The sequence below is a fragment of the Lutra lutra genome, chromosome 2 (assembly GCF_902655055.1).
Source record: "Lutra lutra chromosome 2, mLutLut1.2, whole genome shotgun sequence".
NCBI lineage: Eukaryota > Metazoa > Chordata > Mammalia > Carnivora > Mustelidae > Lutra > Lutra lutra.
Window position 1 is genome coordinate 173,983,291 of NC_062279.1, and position 21,959 is coordinate 174,005,249.

Here is a 21,959-nt window from a genome sequence, read left to right on the forward strand (position 1 = left end):
ATAACCAGTTATAAATAAATGTGGCTCTGAGTTTCCTTTGTAAACAAATAAATCCATGGCTTTGCCCTCAACAGCCTGGGACTGAAGGCTATACAGTTGACCCTTGAACAATGTGGGGGTTAGGAGTGCTGACCCCCTGTGTAGTCAAAATTCTGTGTATAACATTTAACACCCCCAAAACTTAATTAGTAAAAAAATCTGTGTATAACTTTTAACACTCTTAAAACATAATTATTAACGGCCTCCTGTCGACCAGAAGCCTTACCAATAACATCAGTCAACACATATTTTATGTTTTTTGTATCATATATTGTATTGTCACAACAAAATAAACTGGATAAAAAAGGAAAACATTAAGGAAATCACAAGGAAGAGAAAATATATTTATAGTACCACACTGTAAAAAGTCCATGTACGAGTGGATCCATGCAGTTCAAACCCATGTTGTTTAGGGGTCAACTGTATTTCCCTTTATATACATAAATTATTAAGTCATGAGTTAACTGGTTAACTACATATTTGTATGACAGGGTCAAAAATTTTATAATATACTCAGATGTGAACAAAAAAAACTTTATTTTCCATAACTGGTCTAATTTTTTCCCAAGCTCCAAAGTTGAACAGGATGACAAAGTTCACTCAGAGGACAGTGAAGCTCCAGAAGATACTCCAAGGACCAGGGTGCCTGGGTGGCTCAGTTGGTAAAGTGTCTGACTCTTGATGTTGGCTTGGGTCATGGTCTCAGAGTTGTGGGATCGGATACCACATTGCAGTCTGTGCTGGGTGTGGACCCTGCTTGGTTTTCTTTATTTCCCTCTCCTTCCGCCCCCACTCTGCTTATGCACTCTCTCTCTCTAGAAATAAATGAAGAAAATAAAGAAAAAAAGATACTCCAAGGGCCACTGTGTACACTTCTGAGGTTGACCCTTTCCTTGCTGCCATGAAATCCCATAAATTCCTGTTCACACAGAATCCATTTGTGGCTGAAAGGAGAAGGGAGAGCAAGGGTCCTTCAATGAGCATTTACTCAAGAGTATTTCCATTTGAAACAGAATGGTTGAACCAGAGGACTGAGGTACCTATAATAGGCAAGTTTGAGCAAGCACCTCAGCCTCCAGCCTTGCTCCCTAGCTTAGTTCAAACAGTTTTCATTAAGTCTTCCCCAAATGTGTAGAGCTAATAAAGGCACCACCTATACAGCAACCTAAAACCATCATGTTCATCAGAATCCAAGTTAATGATGGTTTTTTTTTAAATAGAAGTCCCTGACTTTTTCAAGTTTCTGCATCATTTTCAGCAATTAGTGTTAACTTCATATTAAAAGCAGCTCTAATATTAGCCCAGAAAAGACCATGTTTGCTCTTCTCCTTGGGCCATTCCAAGTAAGTCCTCTGTGTCATGAGAGCCCTCAGCTTGTGATACTTGCTGGGAATGCAGTTATGTGGAATGGGTTCCAACAAGATCAGGATTAAGTTATTAGATCCTTCATGAAAGAGATTATGGTGGGCAAAGTAGAGTTCATAATGGCACCACTCACTCTGGACAAAGTTAGGTGACAAAACAAAGATGGACTTGTAACTTTTCTCAATGCAGTTTATGATATTTTCCACGATGCTCTTGCCAGGAACAAAGTTTCTCTCATGAAGACAAATCCTTATATCTTCTTTTTCTAGGCAAGGTACCAGTTCATTCTTCACCCAGGCTGAATCATGTTCACTATATGAAATAAAAGCATGGAACTGGAGGGTTCTTTGGAGTTCTTCTAAAGGTATGTTCCTTGCCCTGCGCCGGGTCTGGGTCCACTGACACACCATCCTGAGATACCAGGGCAGATCAAAGTAGATACAGAGGGCGGTCACAGTAGCAGTCAACACCAGCATAGTGACCCCAATGGTAATAAGCAGCAGAGTTGTGTTGCAGGATAACTGAGACACGTGAAAGTCCTTCAGCAGGGTTCCCTTGTAGTTTTCTGGATAGTCACACTTGTAAGAATCAGGCCAACCTTCTACTACTTCACGGGATACTTGGCCTAGACTTTGGACAAATTCTCTTAGTTCACATGTACATTGGAATGGATTATTCCCTGCTCTTATGGACCTAATCTTCTGGCAGCTCTGGAAGAAATCAGCTGATGGGTTGGAAATTGAATTAGAGTCAATGGTCAGTACAGAAAGGCTGCTAAAAGTACCACAGTCTGGAAGGTGGGCTAAAGAATTGGAAGCAACATTGAGTTCTTGCAAAGCTTCTAGTTTCATGATTCGTTTAGGAATGCTCCTTATTCTGTTATTGTGAAGATCAAGTTTCCTGACCTTGGGAGGTAAACATCTGAAAACAGAGTCAGTAAGTATATTTGAAGACAAATTTAACACGACTATACTCCCAACCCAAGTGCAGTCTCCATCATGTCTATCATATTCCAAAGAATTCCCACTAACATCCAATATTTCCAAAGATGTCATATGCTTAGTCATGAGACTTACTTTGTAAAGGTCTTCTAATTTATTCTTTTGTAAGATAAGTGTTTCCAATCTAACAAGGTGGGAACAATTTTGAAAAACACTATCTGTGAAAAGATTCTGGGTAAAGTTCAAAAACTTAAATGTGTTTGATGGCGGAGGACAAAGCATGTGTATAAAACGTGTATCTGATATGGTTAACATCATAATATTCATCTCAGAAAAAATTGTGTATAACACAGTCTGTGAATAAAGGAAAACCTCATTTTTAACATGCTCTATTTTCAATGCCTTCAGTGTTGTTTTAGAATAATGAATATCTTCTTTTTGAATTTTGTCAAATATTGTTAAGTTATAAATATTGAGATATTCTACAGGTTTGGGCCAAAGAGATCGAAAAATTTCAACTAGACATTTCCAAGTTGTTTTCATATGTCTTAGAGTAATATTCAGTAACGTTGGACCTCTAGTGAGTCCCGATGAAAACTTAGTGAATAGTACACAATTATCATCATTCAATTCAATATTAGTCAGTTGTAAGCATACTAAACTATTAACTGATATGTTCACTTGGACAGAGAAGAGCTGATTTGGATGAAGAACAAGGTCAAGTGTTTTTGTATTCAAAATTGGAAGACTTTCTGTTTCATTTGCATAATATCTTTCTAAATCCAGAAGGATATAATTTAGATGCAGATGAGCAATTGGTAGCAGATCTAATTGTCGTAACTTTGTAGCACTTAATCCTAAGAAATGTAGTTGTGTCAGGTTGCCAAATTCCTTACAGATGGGCAGGACATCAAAGTCATTGAATGAGAGGTCTAAATGCTTGAGACTTGTGACAAGATGGCAGGATATATTCTGTAACTGATTGTGAGATAAATCCAAATATTCCAAATCCTGGTTGAACTTGAAAATTCTAAAATCAAGGCACCAGATTCTATTATGAGAAAGTCTCAAAACTTTAAGCCCTGAGAGATAGCTCATGTCAGAGACATGAAGCTCAGATATGTGGTTCTGAGACATATCTAAGATTTTTGTTTTTGGTGGCAGGTTTTTTGGGACATGAGTAAGTTTCATATTTGACATGTCCACGGCAAATTCACTCTCTTCAGAAAACTGGATTATGTCTCCAACTATTAAGGTCACAAGGCATACAAAGTGAAAGCTTCCTGTGATTGAATCTTTGTCTTTGGTCATGATGTTGAAATGGCTATTCCCCAAAGAGTTGTTGCTGTTCTTCAGAGCATCCTGATATGTGTCCAAATTCTAGAAATATAATACACATGAAGATGTATAAATATTGATGATTGCTCGCCAACCTCCACTTGCAAAACACAAAATCTCAATGATCTTTTCATTCACTGTAAGAGTCATTTCTGTCCACATAGTTAAGTGTGATATTTTCCCAGTTATGTATCTTGTTGGTACCAGGGGAGGCAATACAGACCTTATTACCCAAGAAATATGGTTCTGTGTTTTATCCTGTCTGGGCACTCTCTTAGGGGTCCACTCAGGGGCTTGGCTTTGTTTCACCCTCTTCAGAACTTTCTCAGGGCTGGAGCAGGCTGCTCGGTAATGTTTATTGAAAATCTTTAAAGGTAAACATACTAGCCATAGGTACCTAGAACAAGGAATAACAAATGTGACAAATAGCACACACACCAAAAAGCCAGGGAAGGAAGAGAGATACAGGGGGGGAAAGTCTTTGTAACACCCCATGTTTACCACAAAATGTAGAGAGATACACATATGTCCAGGGCTGTATGGAAGCCCAAAAGAGATAAAAAAATCCTCAACTTTCATCTCTGACTGACCTTTGATTCTATGAAGACAGAAGGAAAAGGCTAAGGCAGAGTTGTAAATAGCCAAGATAAGCATTGAGGAAATGCATCAACACAGAGCCAATCTACAAAGATCAGAAGTTTTCTTTTATTTTTTCCCTAGGTGTTTAAGAAAATCTCCATCAAAGCACTAACTAGCCATAAGCTAATGGAGCAGAGAAGTCAATGGCCACACATAACAAAGAATAGTCCTTACACAATAGTTTAGAGCAGTCACTAAGCAAACAACCAACAACACCCTGTAACACGTAGCAACAATAAACCATGGGAGAGAGAATCTGAGTTACCACCTTGTTATATTTCCAGAGTTACCACATTATAATATTCAAAATGCCTACTTTAAACAATAGAAGGCATGCAAATAAGTTAGAAAGTATTATCCATTTACAGGAGAAAAAAAGAACAAAATTAGAGAAGTGACACTATCCAACTTCAAGACTTCTTATAAACCTACAGTAAACAAGACAGTACTGTATCAGTGAAAGAATGGACAGAGAGATCAATGGACCAGAATAAAGAAGTTAGAAATAGGCCCACACAAATATAGCCATCTGGTCTTTGACAAAGAAGCAGAGGCAATTCCATAAAGAAAAGACAGTCTTTCCAACAAATGGTATTGAACTATATATAAGACATCCACATGCAACAAAAAAAGGTGGGGGGAAGCTCTAACACAGAACTTACACTTTTCACAAAAATTAACCCCAAATGTATCATAAACCTAAATATAAACTATAAAACTAGAAAGCTTCTGGGGATAAATAAGAAAAAATCTAGCTCACTTTGGGTTTGGAGATTACTTTTTAGATACAACATCAAAAGCAAAATCCATGAAAGAAAACATTGTTAAAGTTGGACTTCACTAAAATTAAAATTTTCTACTTTGCAAAAGACACCATTAAGACAATGAAAAGACAGGCCCCTGGTGGGGAGAAAATATTTACACAACACATATCTGATGAAGGACTTGTGTTCAAAATATATAACGAACTCTTAAATTCAGCAATAAGAAAATAACAATTTAAAAATGGACAGAAGTTCTGAACAGTGACCTCACTAAATAGCAAATTAGAATATGATATGATACTCAATATCATATGTCATTGGAGAAATGCAAACTAAAATACTGAGATACCATTACATATTCATGAGAGTGGCCAAAATCCTGAAACACCAAATATTAGTGAGGCTCTGGAGCAACAGGGACTTTCATTCATTGTTGGTGGGACTTCAAAATGGTATAGACACTTTGGAAGACAGTCTGCCAGCTTCTTACAAAGATAAATATACTCTGACCATATGATCCATCAATCACACTCCTAGGTATGTACCCAAATTAATTGAAAATCTATCCACAGAAAAGTGTGCATGTAGATGTTTATAGCAGCTTTATTCACAACTACCAAAAACTAGAAGCAACAGTATGTCCTTCAGTTGGTAGAAAGGTAAACTGTGGTACATCCATACAATGGAATATTATTCAGTGCTGAAAAGAAATGAGTGGTCAAGCCACAAAAAGTCACGGAGGAACCAAATGTATATTTCTAAGTAAAAGAAACAAATCTGAAATGGCTACATGCTGTATAATTCCAACTCTGTTGTATTCATAAAAAGGCAGAACTAAAGAGAAAATAAAAAGATCAATGGTTGCTAGTGTTTGGAGAAGAGAGGGATGAATAACCAGAGCATAGAGGATTTTTAGGATGGTGAAGCTGTTCCATATGATGTAATAGTGGATACAGGACCTTCTGCATTTGCCAAAGTCCACAGAACTATTCAACACAAAGACTGAATCCAAATGTAAATTACGGACCTTAGTTAGCAATAGTATATCAATTATATAATGTACCACACTAATGCAAAATGTAACAGGAAAAACTATACACAGTGGAGAAGTGGTATATGGAAACTCCTGGACTATTTGCTCAACTTTTCTGTAAAACTAAAACTTCTCTAAAAGAAAAAAAAAAGAGTCCATTAATTTTAAAAGAGGAGAAGTATACAGAAATGTAACAAATTCCTGCATTTTAATTTTGTATCCTGCAATTTTATTGAATTCGTTTAACAATTCTATTAGCTTTTCGGTGGACTCTTTAGGATTTTCTCCATATAGTATCAAGTCATCTGCAAATAGTGATAATTGTACTTCTTCCTTACCAATTTGGATGTCTTTTATTTCTTTTTCTTGTCTGATTGCTGCGGCTAGGACTTCTGGTACCATGTTGAATAAGAGTGGTGAGAATGGACATCCTTGTCTTGTTCTTGATCTTGGAGGCAAAGCTCTCAGTTTTTCACTGTTGAGTATGATGTTAGCTGTGATTTTTTCAACTAAGGCCTTTATGATGTTGTGGTATGTTCTCTCTAAACCTATTTTATTGAGGGTTTTCTTTAATGAATGAATGTTGTACTTTGTCAGATGTTTTTTCTGCATCATTTGGGTTGATCATATGGTTTTTATCCTTTCTCTTAGTGTGATGTATCATGTTGATTGATTTGCAAATGTTGAACCACACTTGAATCCCAGAAATAAATCCCACGAGATTGTGTTGAATCATTTTTGTAATAATTTAGTTTGCTAATATTTTGTTGAGAATTTTTGTATCTATTTTTCTTTGATACTGGCTAGAGTTCTCTTTTTCTGTTGTGCCTTTATCTGGTTTTGGTAGCAGGGTAATTCTGGCCTCATAGAATGAATTTTTGAGCTTTCCTTCCTCTTCTATTTTTGGAATAGTTTGAGAAGAATAAGTGTTAACTCATCTTTAAATGTTTGATAGGTTCCACCTGTGAAGCTTTCTGGTCCTGGACTTTCATTTGCAAGTTACTGATTCTGTTTCATTGCTGGTAATCAGTCTGTACAGATCTTCCACTTCCTTGGTTAAGTTTTTTCCTGATATTTTATTATTTTTGGTACAATCATAAATGGGATTTTTTTCTCTTAATTTCAAAATGAACAACAGAAAAAATGGATAAAATCCATTTGTAAACTTCCAAAACTGAATCTGAGAAATCGAAAATTTGAACAGACTGATTACTAGCAATAAAATTAGATCCATATTAAAAAAAAAACTCCCAGAAAGCAAAAGTCCAGGAATAGATGGGTTCACAGACAAATTCTACCAAACTTTAAAGAAGAATTAATATCTGGTCTTCTCAAACTATTCAAAAAAATAGAAGATGAAGAAAAGCTTCCAAATTCATTCTATGAGGCCAGCATTACCCTGAAACTAAAACCAGATAAACACACTACCAAAAAAAAAAAAAAAAAAAGAAGAAGAAGAACTATAAGCTAGTATCTCTGATGAACACAGATGCAAAAATCTTCATTAAAATAAAGGCAAAATGAATCTAATAATAGATTTTAAAAAATCACTCACCACTCTCAAGTGGGATTTATTCCAGGGATGTAAGTGTGGTTCAGTATTTGCAAAGCAATTAATGTGATATATCATATCAAGAGAAAGGATAAAATTGCATGATCATTTCAATAATGCAGAAAAAGCATTTGAGAAAGTGTAGCATCCGTTCATGACAAAAGTCTCAAAAACCCTCAAATCAAAGTAGGTTTACATTATATAATTGATAATGAAAAGAGATTTATTTTGTGAATGGAACAACAAAAGACCCTGAATAGCCAAAGCAAACTTGAGAAAGAACAAAGCAGAGGTATCACTGCCTCAGATTTCAAGATATATTACAAAGCTATAGTAAAAAAAAAACAAAAAACTGTACTTGCACAAAAATAGACACATAGATGAATAGAACAAAATAGAGAGCCCAGAGCTAAGCCCACATTTATATGGTCCATTCATCTACAATAAAGGAGTCAATACTATACAATGGGGAAAAACAATCTCTTCAAAAAATGGTGTTGGGAAAACTGGGCTACTTCTTATACCACACACAAAAATAAAATCAAAATGGATTTTAAAAATTTTTTAAAAAGGGGCACTGGGTGGCTCAGTGGGCTAAAGCCTCTGGCCTTCGGCTCAGGTCATGATCTCAGGGTCCTGGGATTGAGCCCCGCATCGGACTTCCTGCTCAGCAGGGAGCCTGTTTCCCCTCCGACACCCCCCACCCCGCCACCTGCCTCTCTGCCTGCTTGTGATCTCTGTCTGTCAGATAAATAAATAAAATCTTTAAAAAAAAATAGAAAAAAAGGAGAAAAAGAAATTAATAGAAATGGTTTCTGAAGAAGCACAGGCATTGACTTAGTAAACAAAGGTTTTAAATCAACTGTCTTAAAAGTTAGCAACATGACTATGGTCTCTTTTCATTGGCTTAGAGGATACTTTATTCTCTTTTATTTTTTTTAAAGATTTTATTTATTTATTTGAGAGAGTGAGAGAGAGCATGAGAGGGGAGAATATAAGAGGGAGAAGCAGACTCCCCATGGAGCTGGGAGCCCAATGTGGGACTTGATCCCAGGACTCCGGGATCATGACCTGAGCCAAAGGCAGTTGCCTAACCAACTGAGACACCCAGACACCCACTTCACTCTCTTTAAAAAGGCAGTCCTTTATCCCTCCAAAATGTGGTATCACTCAGTTTGATAATCTAAAATTCTACAAAAGGGCAACTGAGGAGCTCTTTCCAGAAACTGTAAGACATTCTCAAGATTCGACACCAGTATTCAGTTTGGCACTAAACTCAGCCATCTGCTGCAACAAGTGACTTCTCATGCGTAAAGGGTTAACCAACCCAATTAACTCTTTCTCCAGTGACTAATCTTACCAATGAGTAATTTTCTAGCTCTTTTCTGAAAACCTGACACATGTAGAATGTCCCCTGTGTTATCAGAAAACATTACTTTTTGGTAATGGTAAATAAATGGTAAATAGCATCCATGTTAAAAGGACTGTGTATGAACTATATAAAACAAAGTAAGAAGATGGTGCTGTATTTCCTCTCCTACATCTTTCCAAGAAAGTGGACCAAATGTGACTTATTAGGGCTTCTGAATGATTAGATGAGTGTGAGATAAGCTGCTGGTGGTCATTGTGAAGCCATGCATGCAGTTAGTCAGATTTTCAGATCCTTAACCAAGGCATGGCCAAGGCAACATGAGATAACCATTTATCTCATGGGGGGGGGCACCTAGGTGGCTCAGTTGGTTAAGCGTCCAGCTCTTCATTTTGGCTCAGGTCATGATCTCAGGATCCTGGGATTGAGGCCCACATTGGGCTCCATGCTCAGCAGGGAGACTGCTTGAGGATTCTCTCTCCTTCTTCCTCTGCCTCTCCTGCTCATGCTCACATGCTCTCTTGCTCAAATAAAAGCAAATAAGTCTTTTTTAAAAAGGAATGGGGAGGAAGGTGGCTGACAGGTTGGAAGGTCCATCCACCTGTGGCTTGATGTCTGAATCTCTGTGGTATATGAAGGACAAATCCTTTTGTGAGGGTAGCAATTGGAATAAAGCCAAGTTTGGGCACAAACAAGGAAGGACCCCCTCCTTCCTCCCCCTCCATGAACTGGACCTCAGAAAAACCAGTTGTAGTGATGATACCTCTGTTCATGGAACCATATGAGAAGATACAATTAAGGTATACCAAACTGGACATTTATGACTGGCTGAGGGGTAGAAGCAGGCACAACAGCCCACGGACACCATGTTTGTGACTGAGACAAAGCTGCAGAACTATAATTGTGCAAAAGATCAAGCAAGAATCTAGTCCCAGAGACCAAAGACCTAACCCTAACTCATGGGTCTATACCATTCCAGCTTTGATCTGCATGGAAAAGCATTTATGAGCCCCTGCAGGGAGCAAGAGCTAGCAGGACAGGGAGGGTTCCACAGCTGCCTAATTCCACTGTACCCTCCTAAAAGCAGCAGTTGCAGCTGTGGTGGCCAGAGGGCAGAATCCTGCACCAGAGTGCCCACAATCACACCTGCCTGGAACCACCTACAGGTAGACGTTAGAGGTACTCTTACAGATCAGGAAGAGGCAGATGAGATAATGCATATACTCCACCCTTTGTGGTCATAGGAAATTTCTTTAGTCACAGGATCTCATTATTTGACACAATTTCCATAAAAATGGTATGTGTTTTTCAATTCACACTAGACCAAAAGCAACAAATTGAGAGAGAGAGGAATTGGCATTTGATAATCTGAAAACATCAAGTCCCTACAGTTGACATGCTGATAAAACAGGAAAAGGAGTGAAATATTAAAAAGTACATGTCAATCTAAAGCTGCTGTATGTATGGGATAACAGTTTCCCCAGAACCCAGAAAGTCTCACCGTACTACAACAGATTCTAGGCACTGATGTTCATGACACTGTTGCCAAGTGATTGAGAAAAGATTACCTATCTGAAGGGTGGAGGCAGGTACACGAACCCACACATGCCATACTTGAGACTAGAACAAAGGGTTGGATGTGAGTTTCACTCTACCCTATTCAAGAGCTGATCTGCACAGGTAAACATCTAGAAGCTCTCAGGAGACAAGAGCAGACAGCATTTCTTAATATTGTTAATATTAATATTGTTCCTTGCATAGCAGGAACAATTGAAAGCAGATGTTGACTACTTGTTCAGTTTTATTAACAAAAGGATCCACAGTTCATCACCTGAAGGTATATTGGAAATAGTAAAACAGTTAAGAGATAAGTAGGGTTTCCATTAACCATTCTTTGGGAGAGAAAAACTCTTCTGGGCTGGCATATGCCATTACAAAATGGCATATGGTTGGTTAAAAGTCCCTAGGGACGCCCGAGTGGTTTAGTCAGTTGAGCATCCAACTCTGGGTTTCGACTCAGACTCAGGTCATGATCTCAGGGTCATGAGATCAAGCCCTGCCTTGGCTCTGCACTCAGCATGGAGTCTGCTTGAGATTCTTTCCCCCTCCTACTCCTACCCACTCTGATCCTCCCCCCACCCCCCACCGCTCACACACACACACACACACACACACTCACTCTCTCTAAAATAAATACATACATACATACATACATACATGCAATTTTTAAAAGTCCCTCACTGCTCCTCTTCTAGAGCCTCTCCCAGTTGCCACCAAAACACCTAATAAAACACAGAAACTTTTAAAAACCCACCTTGCCACCAAAAACAAAGAAGGATAGAAACTTAATGATAGGATCCAAAAGCATCTACACCCATGAAACGGTATCAGGAGCCTTATTAGGGAAAACCTGTCATACTCAAGCTTTGTCTCATGAAAATAGACTCCTTGACAAATGATGGGAAGGAATTTTGTCCCTCCCTCTGTTTGCGTATCTCTGTTTGCAGATGTATGATCTTATATGTGGAGAGTCTGAATGACTTCATGAAAAAAAACCTGTTAGAATTATTAAATTCGCTAAGGTTGCTGATTCAAAACCAACATACAAAATGTTGCATATCTATGTATTAACAACAAACTATCTGAAAAAGAAATGAAAAATATCCCATTTACAAATTCATCAAAAAGACTAAAATATCTGGGAATAATTTTAACCAAGGAAATGAAAGACCTGTATACTGAAAACTAGAAGACATTGATGAAAGAAGCTGAAAAGGATACAAACAAATAGAAAGATATCCTGTATTCATGGATCAGAAGAATTATACTGTTAAAAAGTTCACACTACCCAAAGCCATCTATAGATTCAGTGCAATCTTTATTAAAATTCCAATGGCATTTTTCATAGAAGTGGAAAAGAGAATTCTAAAATTCATATGTAATTACAAAAGACTCTAACTTGCAAAGCAACCCTAAGGCAGAACAAAGTTAGAGGCATCACACTTACTGATTTCAAACTATACTACAAAGCTGTAGTAATCAAAACAGTATGTGTTGGCTTAAAAACAGACATGTAGACCAGTGGAACAGAATTGAGAGCCCAGAAGTAAATCCATGTATATACAGTCAACTAATATTTGACAAGGGAATAAAAAATACTTGATAAGGAAAATGTAGTCTCTTCAGTGAATAGAATTGGAAAAACAGGATATGTGCATGTAAAAGAACTGGATCCCTATCTTACCCCACTTTCAAAAAAGCTTACTCCAAATGGATTAAAAACTCAACCAAAAGACCTGAAATCATTAAGTTCCTAGAAGAATATATAAGGGAAAACTCCCTGACATTGGTCTTGGCAATATTTTTTTGGATCTGACACCAAAAACATAGGCAACAAAACCAAAAATAAACAAATGAAACTACATCAAACTAAAAAACATCTGTACAACACAAAAAACAAGCAGCAAAATGCAAATTCAACCTATAAAATTGGAGAAAATATTTATAAATCATGTTATCTGATAAGGGATTAATATCCAAAGTATATGAGGAACTAAGACAACCCAATAGGAAATATTAAAATTAATATTAATATTAATAAATTTTTAAAAAGAATTTGGTTAAAAAATGGACAGAAGCCCTGAATAGACATTTTTCCAAAGAATACATACGGATAGCCTATAGTACATCAGAAGATGCTCAAGATCACTGATCATCAGGGAAATGCAAATCAAAACCACAAAGAGCTATCACCTCACACTCGTTAGAATGGTTATCAAAAAAACCCAGAAAATAACCTGTGTTGACAAGAATGTAGAGAAAAAGGAATCCTTGCACACCACTGAAGGTAAACTGGTGCAGCCATTGTGGCTAACAGTAGTTTCCTCAAAAAATTAAAAAGAGAATTAACATATGATCCAGCAATCCCACTCTGGACATATATCCAAGGGCAATGAAATCACTGTCTCAAAAAATAATGGATCACCATATTCATTGCAGCATTATTCACAATAACCAAGACATGAAAACAACATAAGTGTCCAATGACAGATGAATAGGTAAAGAAAATGTGAGGTACATATAAAATGGAATGTTATTTAGCCATAAAAAGAAGGAAAGCCTGCCTTTTGTGACAACATGGATAGAACTTGAGGACATTATGCTAAGTGAAATAAAGTCAGACTGAAAAAAATAAATACTGTATGATCTCATTTATATGAGAATCTAAAAAAGCCAAACTGATAGAAACAGAGAGTAGAAAGGGGGTTGTCAAGGTCTTGGAGACAGGGGAAGTGAGGAGATGTTGGTCAAAGGGTACAAGCTTCCAAATATAAGATGAATGAGTTCTGGGGATCTACGGTGCAGCGTGTTAACAGTACTGTTTTATATACTTGAGAGTTGCTAAGAGAGCAGATTCTCACAACTGAAAATAAAAGGTACTTATGTGAGGTGATGGATGTGTTAATTAACCTTACTGTGGTAACCATTTTGCAATAAATATATATATATATATATATATATATATATATATATATATATTGCAATAGGTATACATAAATATATAGAGATATATATGTATCAATTATCATATCATAGGTCTTAAATTTATACAAGTCAATTATATTTCAATAAATCTGGGGGGAGAAAAAGAACTGAATAAGAGGTAGGGAGGCACTTGAGGGTGGGTGCATATCGCATTCTGAGATGTGTAAGCCATACAACAATACTTGTAAAAGGGCAAAGATAAGAGAACTGGGGGGCTGTATTCATCAGGAATTGAGGTTTGTGTATGTAATACTCCATTAGGTGAAAGGATCAGAGAATTGGCAATGAGGATAAGAGAGTCTACTACTTCATACTGGTTAAAACAAATAGGTCACAATGAAAATACAACAGATAAAGACACGCAATGAATAACTGCATCAAAATTTACAAAGCAGAAATGCTAAAAACACATAGAGATAGTGATAGTGAACACGTGTAGTGCATTTCTCTGGGTCACAATTAGATCAAGCACATAAGGTAAGCATATGGGGATTTGAATAAAATAAATAATAAAGGATTTAACAGAGTCTTTGAGCCCATGAAAAAAGAATACTAAGTCCCCAGGTTTCATGGAGCATTTGCTAATATTGATTCTTAAGTCAAATAAATTTTTGCAGAAATTTGTAAAGTCATTTTTCAGACTACAAAATAAACTTTTTAAGCCATCTTTTTAAACATTCTAAACATTTTCTGGATCAAGAAAATCACATTTTCAATTACAAACTTTAAAAATTATGAGATCCCAATTACCAGGTCATAGGGTAGCTCTATTTTTAACTTTTTGAGGACTCTCCACACTGTTTTTCAAAGTGATTCATTCACAACAGCCAAACTATGGAAAGAGCCAAGATGCCCTTCAACAGACGAATGGATAAAGAAGATGTGGTCCATATATACAATGGAATATTACTCAGCCATCAGAAAGGATGAATACCCAATGTTTGCATCAACAAGTGGAGATTATGCTGGGTGAAATAAGTCAAGCAGAGAAAGTCAATTATCATATGGTTTCACTTACTTGTGGAACATAAGGAGTAACAAGGAGTATATTAGGAGAAGGAAAGGAAAAGTGAAGGGGGGAAAATCAGAGTGGGAGATGAACCATGAAAGACTATGGACCCTGAGAGACAAACTGAGGGTTTTAGAGGGGAGAGGGTTGGGGCGATGTGTAAGCCTGGTGATGAGTATTAAGGAGGGCACATATTGCATGGAGCACTGGGTGTTATATGTAAACAATGAATCTTAGAACACTACATCAAATACTAATGATGTATTATATGGTGATTAACATAACACAATAAAAAAATAAAATAAAAATTATGAGAAACAACAATGTGGTGTGCACAAATTCTAGCCTCCTCCTCTTGCTCTAAATCCCCTAAATGATGGAGGAAATAATAACGCGCACATGCGCGCACGTGCACACACACACACACACACACATACATAGTCAGAAAGAGAAGTGTTTCAGGGAACTGAAAGCAAGAGAAGTCTCTGAAAATCACAAGCAGATGGGACTATGATAGGGCACTAGCTTTTCAAAGATGTCCATCTCCTAATCCCAGAACTTGTAAATATGCCATTACATGGAAAAAGGGAATTCAAGTTGAAGATGAAATTAAACTTGTTAATTCACTAATCTTAAAATAAGAGGGTTATCCTGGATTATTCAAGTAGAATCAATGCAATTACAAGGGTCCTTAAAAACAGAAGAAGGAGGCAGAAGAGGTCAGAGTGATGTGATGTAAGAAGGGTTTGAGTTGCCATGAGGAAGGCGCCATGAGCCAAGAAATGCAGGTAGAATTCAGAAACTCAAGAAGGCAAGTAAATGGATTCTACCCTAGAGCCTCCAGAAGGAATGCAGCCTTGTCAACACCTTTATATAAGCCCAACAAGACCTATGTTGTAGTACTAACTTACGTAAGATAGTAGATTTTTTTTTTGAAGCCACTGAATTGTGGTAATTTGCTGCAACAGCAATATGAAATTAATACACACTAGTTTGGTCTACCCTTCTGACAAATAGACTATGAAAGCAGATCAACAAGCAGTTTGACATGGAGTGTCAACCACAATTTGGGTTGCACAATCAAAAAGCATGACACTTACAAAATAAAAACCATGATAAAAAGGGAACCAAACGCAAGATATAAGAGAAGCTAACACCCATGGAAACAGACAGGGGCACCTGGGTGGCTCAGTGGGTTAAAGCCTCTGCCTTTGCCTCAGGTCATGATCCCAGAGTCCTGGGATAGAGCCCCACATAGGGCTCTCTGCTCAGCAGGGAGCCTGATTCCTCCTCTCTCTCTGCCTGCTTCTCTGCCTACTTGTGATCTCCGTCTGTCTAAAAAAAAAAAAAAAGAAAAAGAAAAGAAACAGACATAAAAGAGCAGAATAGCCATTGATAATAGATAGACATCCTCAGTGAGAGAGAAGAATTCTTAAAAGGAATGGAGTTTTAATTTCATGGAAATTAAAAACTTAAAAATTGAAATGGAAAACTCACTGTATGAGTTGAATTACAGTGGCAATGCTGATGTGAGAGGATTTGTGAGATGGAAGACCAGGAAGAGAAATTTTCCCAAAACACAGCACAAGAGGCCAAAGTGATGATATATAAAAGAAATACTAAAAGACTTGGAAGACAGATCCACCATCTGAATTACCAGAGGACAGACTAATCTCTGAAAAATAAACTGAGTCCCCCCACCCTACAAAAAAAGGACAATAAGGGGGATGCAGGAAGGAATACTCTGCAAAGAAGGTAGGAAAATTTAGTGCTAAATTCCAACTAGTATTGATGATAAAAATTTTAATAACAATGTGAAACTAAAATTGCCAACAATTACAAGGGAGTTAGTAGACAGTGGGGGAGAGGGAGAGAGTGAACTAAAAGCATGCTATGATCCTTGCCTGATTAAGGAGAATCTATAGATAGATCCAGTAAATTCAAGATATTGCTAGAAAAATACAAGTCTAAGTATGAATATTATAAATTAGGAGTAATTACTAGAAAAACAAATAAAAGGGACAAATTCCAATCATTTGGTGGTGGGGAGAAGCTCAGAATGAAGAAATCCTAATCCATTTGGCTCCTTACTGAAGGAATAATATGCAATGATTAATTAGGGTATTTCTAATACTACAAGAATGACTTATTATTACTAGCAAATCTATGATAATAATACATCAATAGATAAAAGGAGAAAAAGAGATGAGCATCTCCACAGATGTTAAAAATTCACTCGTTAAATTCAGCATTCATCTCTGCCTAAAAATACAACTTTAATTAAAGTAGATATTGAAAAGATACTTTGAAAATTTGATGAAAAATATATTACCTAACTTAAACATCCCACTCCCAAGGCATTTCTGTCAAATTCAAAGTCAAGAATGCTCACTGTTATTTAACAGTGGTCTAGATGTTCCAGCCATTATAATTAAGGTGGGGAGAGAGAAGGAATAAGAGACAGAAATATTAGAATACAGAAAATAAATCGATCACTATTTTCAGATATATGAATGTTAGCACGGAAAATCCAAGAGAAGTAATGGAAAAACTGTTAAAACCAGTAAAAGGGAATGAAAAAGTGGCCAGTACAAAATAAATTATTTTTTGAAAAGGAAATGTAATTTTCCAAAAATAGTGGGTTGTCAAGTAAATTATGGTTATCTCCATATAATTAAATATTACCATTGGCCTTTAAAAATGATGAAAAGTTAATTTCATGAGAAATTGCACACCATCTATATGTAAGTGACAAAAGTTTATTTTTAAAATGTACAGCAAAAAGTATGTATAGATACATGTGCGTAAATTAAGATACATATCAAGATACTAAGTAATGATCTCTATATGGTGGGATTATAAGGGAGTTTTATTTTCCTCTTAGCTTATGTTCAACATTCAAAATTAAGAAGAGCACATTGTTGGGGTGCATGGATGGCTCAGTTGGTTAAGAGTCTGAATCCTGGTTTTAGTTCAAGTCATGATCTCGTGAGATGGAGCCTCCCATCAGGCTCTACACTGGGTGTGAAGCCTGCATAGGATTCACTCTCTCTCCCTCTGCCCCTCCCCACTGCTTGCACTCACTCTCTCTCCAAAAAAAAAAATTAATTAAACAACTAATTAAAAATTATAATAATTTTTAAAATAGTTTAAAAATTAACTAATTAAAAATAACTAATTAATTATAATCTAAAATTTAAAAATATGTAAAAAAGAAGAGCACATTATTTGCTCAGAAAATATATCAAAGAATTAAAAAGCAATAGTTAATAATAGGAATTACACCCAATCTCACAAAAGATAAAAATGCTCCCTATGTTTACTGCAGCATTATTTATGAAAGCCAGGATATAGACGCAGCTAAAGTGTCCATCCATAGATGAATGGATAAAGAAGATATTTATACAGTATTTATACACCTCAACATAATTACACTTGTTATTTGCAATAACGTGGAGGGACCTGTAATGCTAAGTGAAGGAAGTCAGAGAGAGAAAGACAAGTACCATGATCTCACTTATACGTAGGATCTAAAAGACAAAACAAACAAACAACAAAAAGTAGAAAACAGACCCATAAAAACAGAGAACAAACAGGCCGTTGCCAGAGGGAAGGGGGGGGGAAGAATGGGCAAAATGGGGGAAGTGGAGTTGGAGGTACGGGCCTCCAGTTACCTCCAGTTACGGAATGAATACGTCAAGGTGATAAAAGCTACATCGTAGGGAATATAATCCATGTCATTGTCATAGTATCGTATGGTGACAGACGGTAACCACACTTGTGACGAGCATTGCATAACATTTAAACTTGTTGAATCACAAAGTTGCAAACTGATACTAATGTATTAAAACTAATGTAACTTTGCCTGTCCACCATACTTGATTTTTTAAAAAATGCATATTAGAGAAACCATAAGAGACTCTTAATCTCACAAAACAAACTGAGGGATGGGGGGAAGGGAGGGAGTGGAGAGAGGGTGGTGGGGTTATGGACGTTGGGGAGGGTATGTGCTATGGTGAGTGCTATGAAGTGTGTAAACCTGGCAATTCACAGACCTGTACCCTTGGGGCTAATAATACATTATATGTTTATAAAAAATTAAAAAATTATTTTAAAAAATGCATATTAAACCAGCCAGGACATAACATTTAGATGAATCACGTTCTGAATCTCAGTTTAGACAGACCCAGTAAAGAAGTTACTTGAATAAAAGAGGGAGAAGGGATTTTAAGATGGACCCAGCATTAGATTCTATTAAAAAATAATAAATGTTCATTTTTGATAAATGCTTTGGCCATGTAGGAAAATGTACATCTTCTGGAGATACAGAATGAAGGGTTTACAGAGGGAATGTTAGGACTTCTATAATTTAAGATATTTAAGCACAAAAAGATAAAGTGATCAAATGGGACTTTTTATTTCTTAAGGATTAAAAAAAGTATGATTATTTTTACCTACCAAATTGGGAGAATTAAAAACTATAATGGCCAGTATTGGCAGGTGTGACTAAAATAAAAGCTTTTGTTTATTACCAGCAGAAATGAAAAATTAGTACAAACTTTCTGAAGGACAATTTGTTCTCAAACATAAATTCCTTAAGAACATGTTTATCCTTATTTTAGCAATTACACTTCTCAGAATTTTTTCCTAAAGGAATTATCAGAAATACACATAAAAATTTTACTCTGAAAATGCTTGTGACATATGAAAAATTGAAAAAAATGATATTGTCTAGTGTAGAAAACAGTTTAATTAGTTATTGTATACCTATAACATGGAATATCATGCAGCCTCAAATATTATAATTTTGAAGTAATAGAAAATGTTATGTACATATAATTTATACTTATATTAAATATAACTTATAAATAACATAATGAATAAAAGAATACAAAATCGTGTATGTAGTAGGACTCGAATTTTGTAAAATATGATTAAACCCTGACAAAATATACAAAGCCTTAGGCAAAAGAGAATAGAAAGAGATATATCAAATGCAAACAGTGATTATTTCTGGATCTCTGAATCATAGATATTTCATTCTCGTTCTCATACTTTTGCATATAGTTGCAAAATTTCTAATTTTGAACATTTTCTTGACTCAAAAGATTTGTCTCAAAATATAGCTAATGTAAACATATTTTATATATATATTTTTAAGATTTTATTTATTTATTTGACAGAGAGAGAGAGATCACAAGTAGACAGAGAGGCAGGCAGAGAGAGAAAGGGGGAAGCAGGCTCCCTGCTGAGCAGAGAACCCAATTCGGGGCTTCATCCCAGGACCCTGAGATCATGACCTAAGCCAAAGGCAGAGGCTTAACCCACTGAGCCACCCAGGCACCCCAACATATTTTATATTTAGAGAACATGCTTGTATTATTTGGAATTTTGATACATACAGAAAATTTCTTCCACACGATAGTGGATCATTGACACTAGTTGGTGAGATACCCCAACACGGTGTCTGTGTTCAGCGGACTGAAACTCAGCCACCATGTAAGAAAGTGGACCAGCTGAGAACATCCTACCCGCCTCCCCCCACCCTCCCACACACAAATATTGCTCCAAGGGTATTTATATCCTCAAGCAGCTCCTACTGTATACACTTAACAAGCCAGCCAGGAGCTTTTCTATTTAAGCAAAATAAAGGAGAGGGAAAAGAGGAAGAAGACGGTCAGAGAGTACATAATTTGTTTTAAAAGGAAGTAAAGAGATCAAAGGTAAAAGTTTTTTTTTTTCTTTAATGCATCCAATAAGAAGAGGGAGAAAAAAAGACAGATGGAAGCTCTATTTCGAGGGGGGAGAAACAAAAAAACTCCGGTGGATAGGTTCTATGAACATTAAAACTACGAAAAAGACACGATGAACAAAACATTGAGATAAATGGGAGTCCGTGGTTAAGTCAAGTAAGAAAGAAAGAACGACATCGCTTTATTTGCCAAGGTTTAGGTTAGAGACCTGGAAGAAAGCAGCCCTAGACCCATCGCTGCCACTTCCTCCATTTAATAAATGTTTATTTAATGGCTGTGCCAGGTGTCAGGAGCTGGGGATAGAGATAGGAAGAGCGTTGGCGTAATCCCTGCTTTCAAAGTGCTTCCCCATGAGTGACAGATACGAAGGAACCACTACAGCCCCAGTAATGAGGGGGAGCAAAGGCTCAGGTCTACTAGAAAAACACAGAACTCAGGCTGGGTGCCGCGCAAGGAGCCGAAACTGCGGTAAACGTCCCTGGAAGCAAGCAACGAGAGGGAACGGTGAGAAATGCAGACAGAAATAGACGAAATGACATCAGTTAGTGTCTTCCCTGAACTATGGCTGCAAGTTCCAGTTCTTTTTACCTCTCTTCTAGACAGCCGTGAAGACACCCCACTTTTCATCGTTCTTGGAAATGAAAAGGACAGCCGCGACTTTTTTCAAAGGACACTGAAACTCATCTGGCAAACATTCCAAAGAAGGGTTACCCCTCTCCTGTGCCATCGTTGGCATTTTCTCGCATACTTGAGGTCCTTCTGCCATATTTTGGACAATCCACGAAAGCCTGCTCACTTACCGCGGTGTTCCTTTCCCAGGAGAGGAGGAAAGTCCTTTCCAAAACGCAAGGGAAAGCGAGCTTCTGACCGAAGGCAGGTCCTCGGTTTAAGCAAAGCGGTGCCACAGAAACGATTTTGTGCCATCTGTTGAGCCTTCCTGGAATTACACCGACGTAGGAATTTCCTTTCCAAAGATCACAATGAAAAGTCTGTGGGTCAGCCCGATTTTCTGGGCTAAGGAACTCAAACCGTAATCCAGTCTTTAAATTCGTGCGAGCAGACGGTTTAGGACGATTTCAGTGGGAAGGAAAAGGTTCCTTCTAAGGGAAGATTTATCTCTGAGAGTATGCAGCCGCTGTGTTGAACAGTCACCAGAGTGGAGCTACTGAATGTGGGGTGTTTCCAGGGATCAGCCCAGTTAACATTTCCAAAATAACTGCAACCACCGTTCTCAAGCTATTTTGGAGCATTGCTTCAGCTGGATGAGGTACTTTAAAGTAAAAGAAGCTTGGGTCCATTAGTGTGTTGATAAAAAATCAACTTTCACGGAAAGTGTAGTATTTGATATATATGTTTATAGCCACACCTGGGGGGAAGTTTCATCCTGTTTCCCCACACTCTGACCAACATTTGGTATTATTAGATGCATTAATTTTTTTTTACTATTAATCACATATCTTCGGCTTTCATTGTGTGCTACGTACTGTGTTATTGGCTTTTTATGCTATTGTCACATTTGATGGTAATAACGATCCTCGGGGTGGATATGATTGTGCCCATTTTGTAGATGAGGAAACTAAGCCTTAAAGGCTGCAGAATTTACCCAAAGCAC

At 37.0% G+C, this 21,959-nt stretch overlaps 2 protein-coding genes across 6 annotated transcripts in view; both read right to left on the minus strand.

The window, feature by feature from the left end:
* Nucleotides 1-21,256, minus strand: part of LOC125093636 (toll-like receptor 1) — a 34,042-nt gene extending 12,786 nt beyond the window's left edge. For 2 of the 4 annotated variants that reach the window (XM_047719108.1, XM_047719103.1), the window contains exon 1: nt 21,148-21,256. The gene's annotated coding sequence lies outside the window, so the exon portion shown is untranslated. Of the gene's footprint in view, nt 1-3,906; nt 4,009-21,147 lie in introns of those variants that run through there. The other 2 variants (XM_047719105.1, XM_047719100.1) reach the window with 1 other exon arrangement.
* TLR6 (toll like receptor 6) lies at nt 288-21,222 on the minus strand. 2 transcript variants are annotated; one of them, XM_047719099.1, is made up of 2 exons: nt 21,148-21,222; nt 288-3,725 (listed from the first exon to the last, which is right to left on the minus strand). In XM_047719099.1, exon 2 carries the CDS (start codon nt 3,654-3,656, stop codon nt 1,275-1,277), a length of 2,382 nt encoding a protein of 793 aa, XP_047575055.1. In that variant the 5' UTR covers nt 3,657-3,725; nt 21,148-21,222; the 3' UTR covers nt 288-1,274. The 2 variants fall into 2 exon arrangements, with proteins under 2 accessions (XP_047575055.1, XP_047575054.1); XM_047719098.1 differs by lacking the exon at nt 21,148-21,222 and adding an exon at nt 3,907-4,047.
* Nucleotides 21,257-21,959: the final 703 nt, after the last annotated feature.

Coding starts and splice junctions, on each gene's coding strand:
- TLR6 (XM_047719099.1), bottom strand. CDS start 3,656: ATGACCAAAGACAAAGATTCAATCACAGGAAGCTTTCACTTTGTATGC.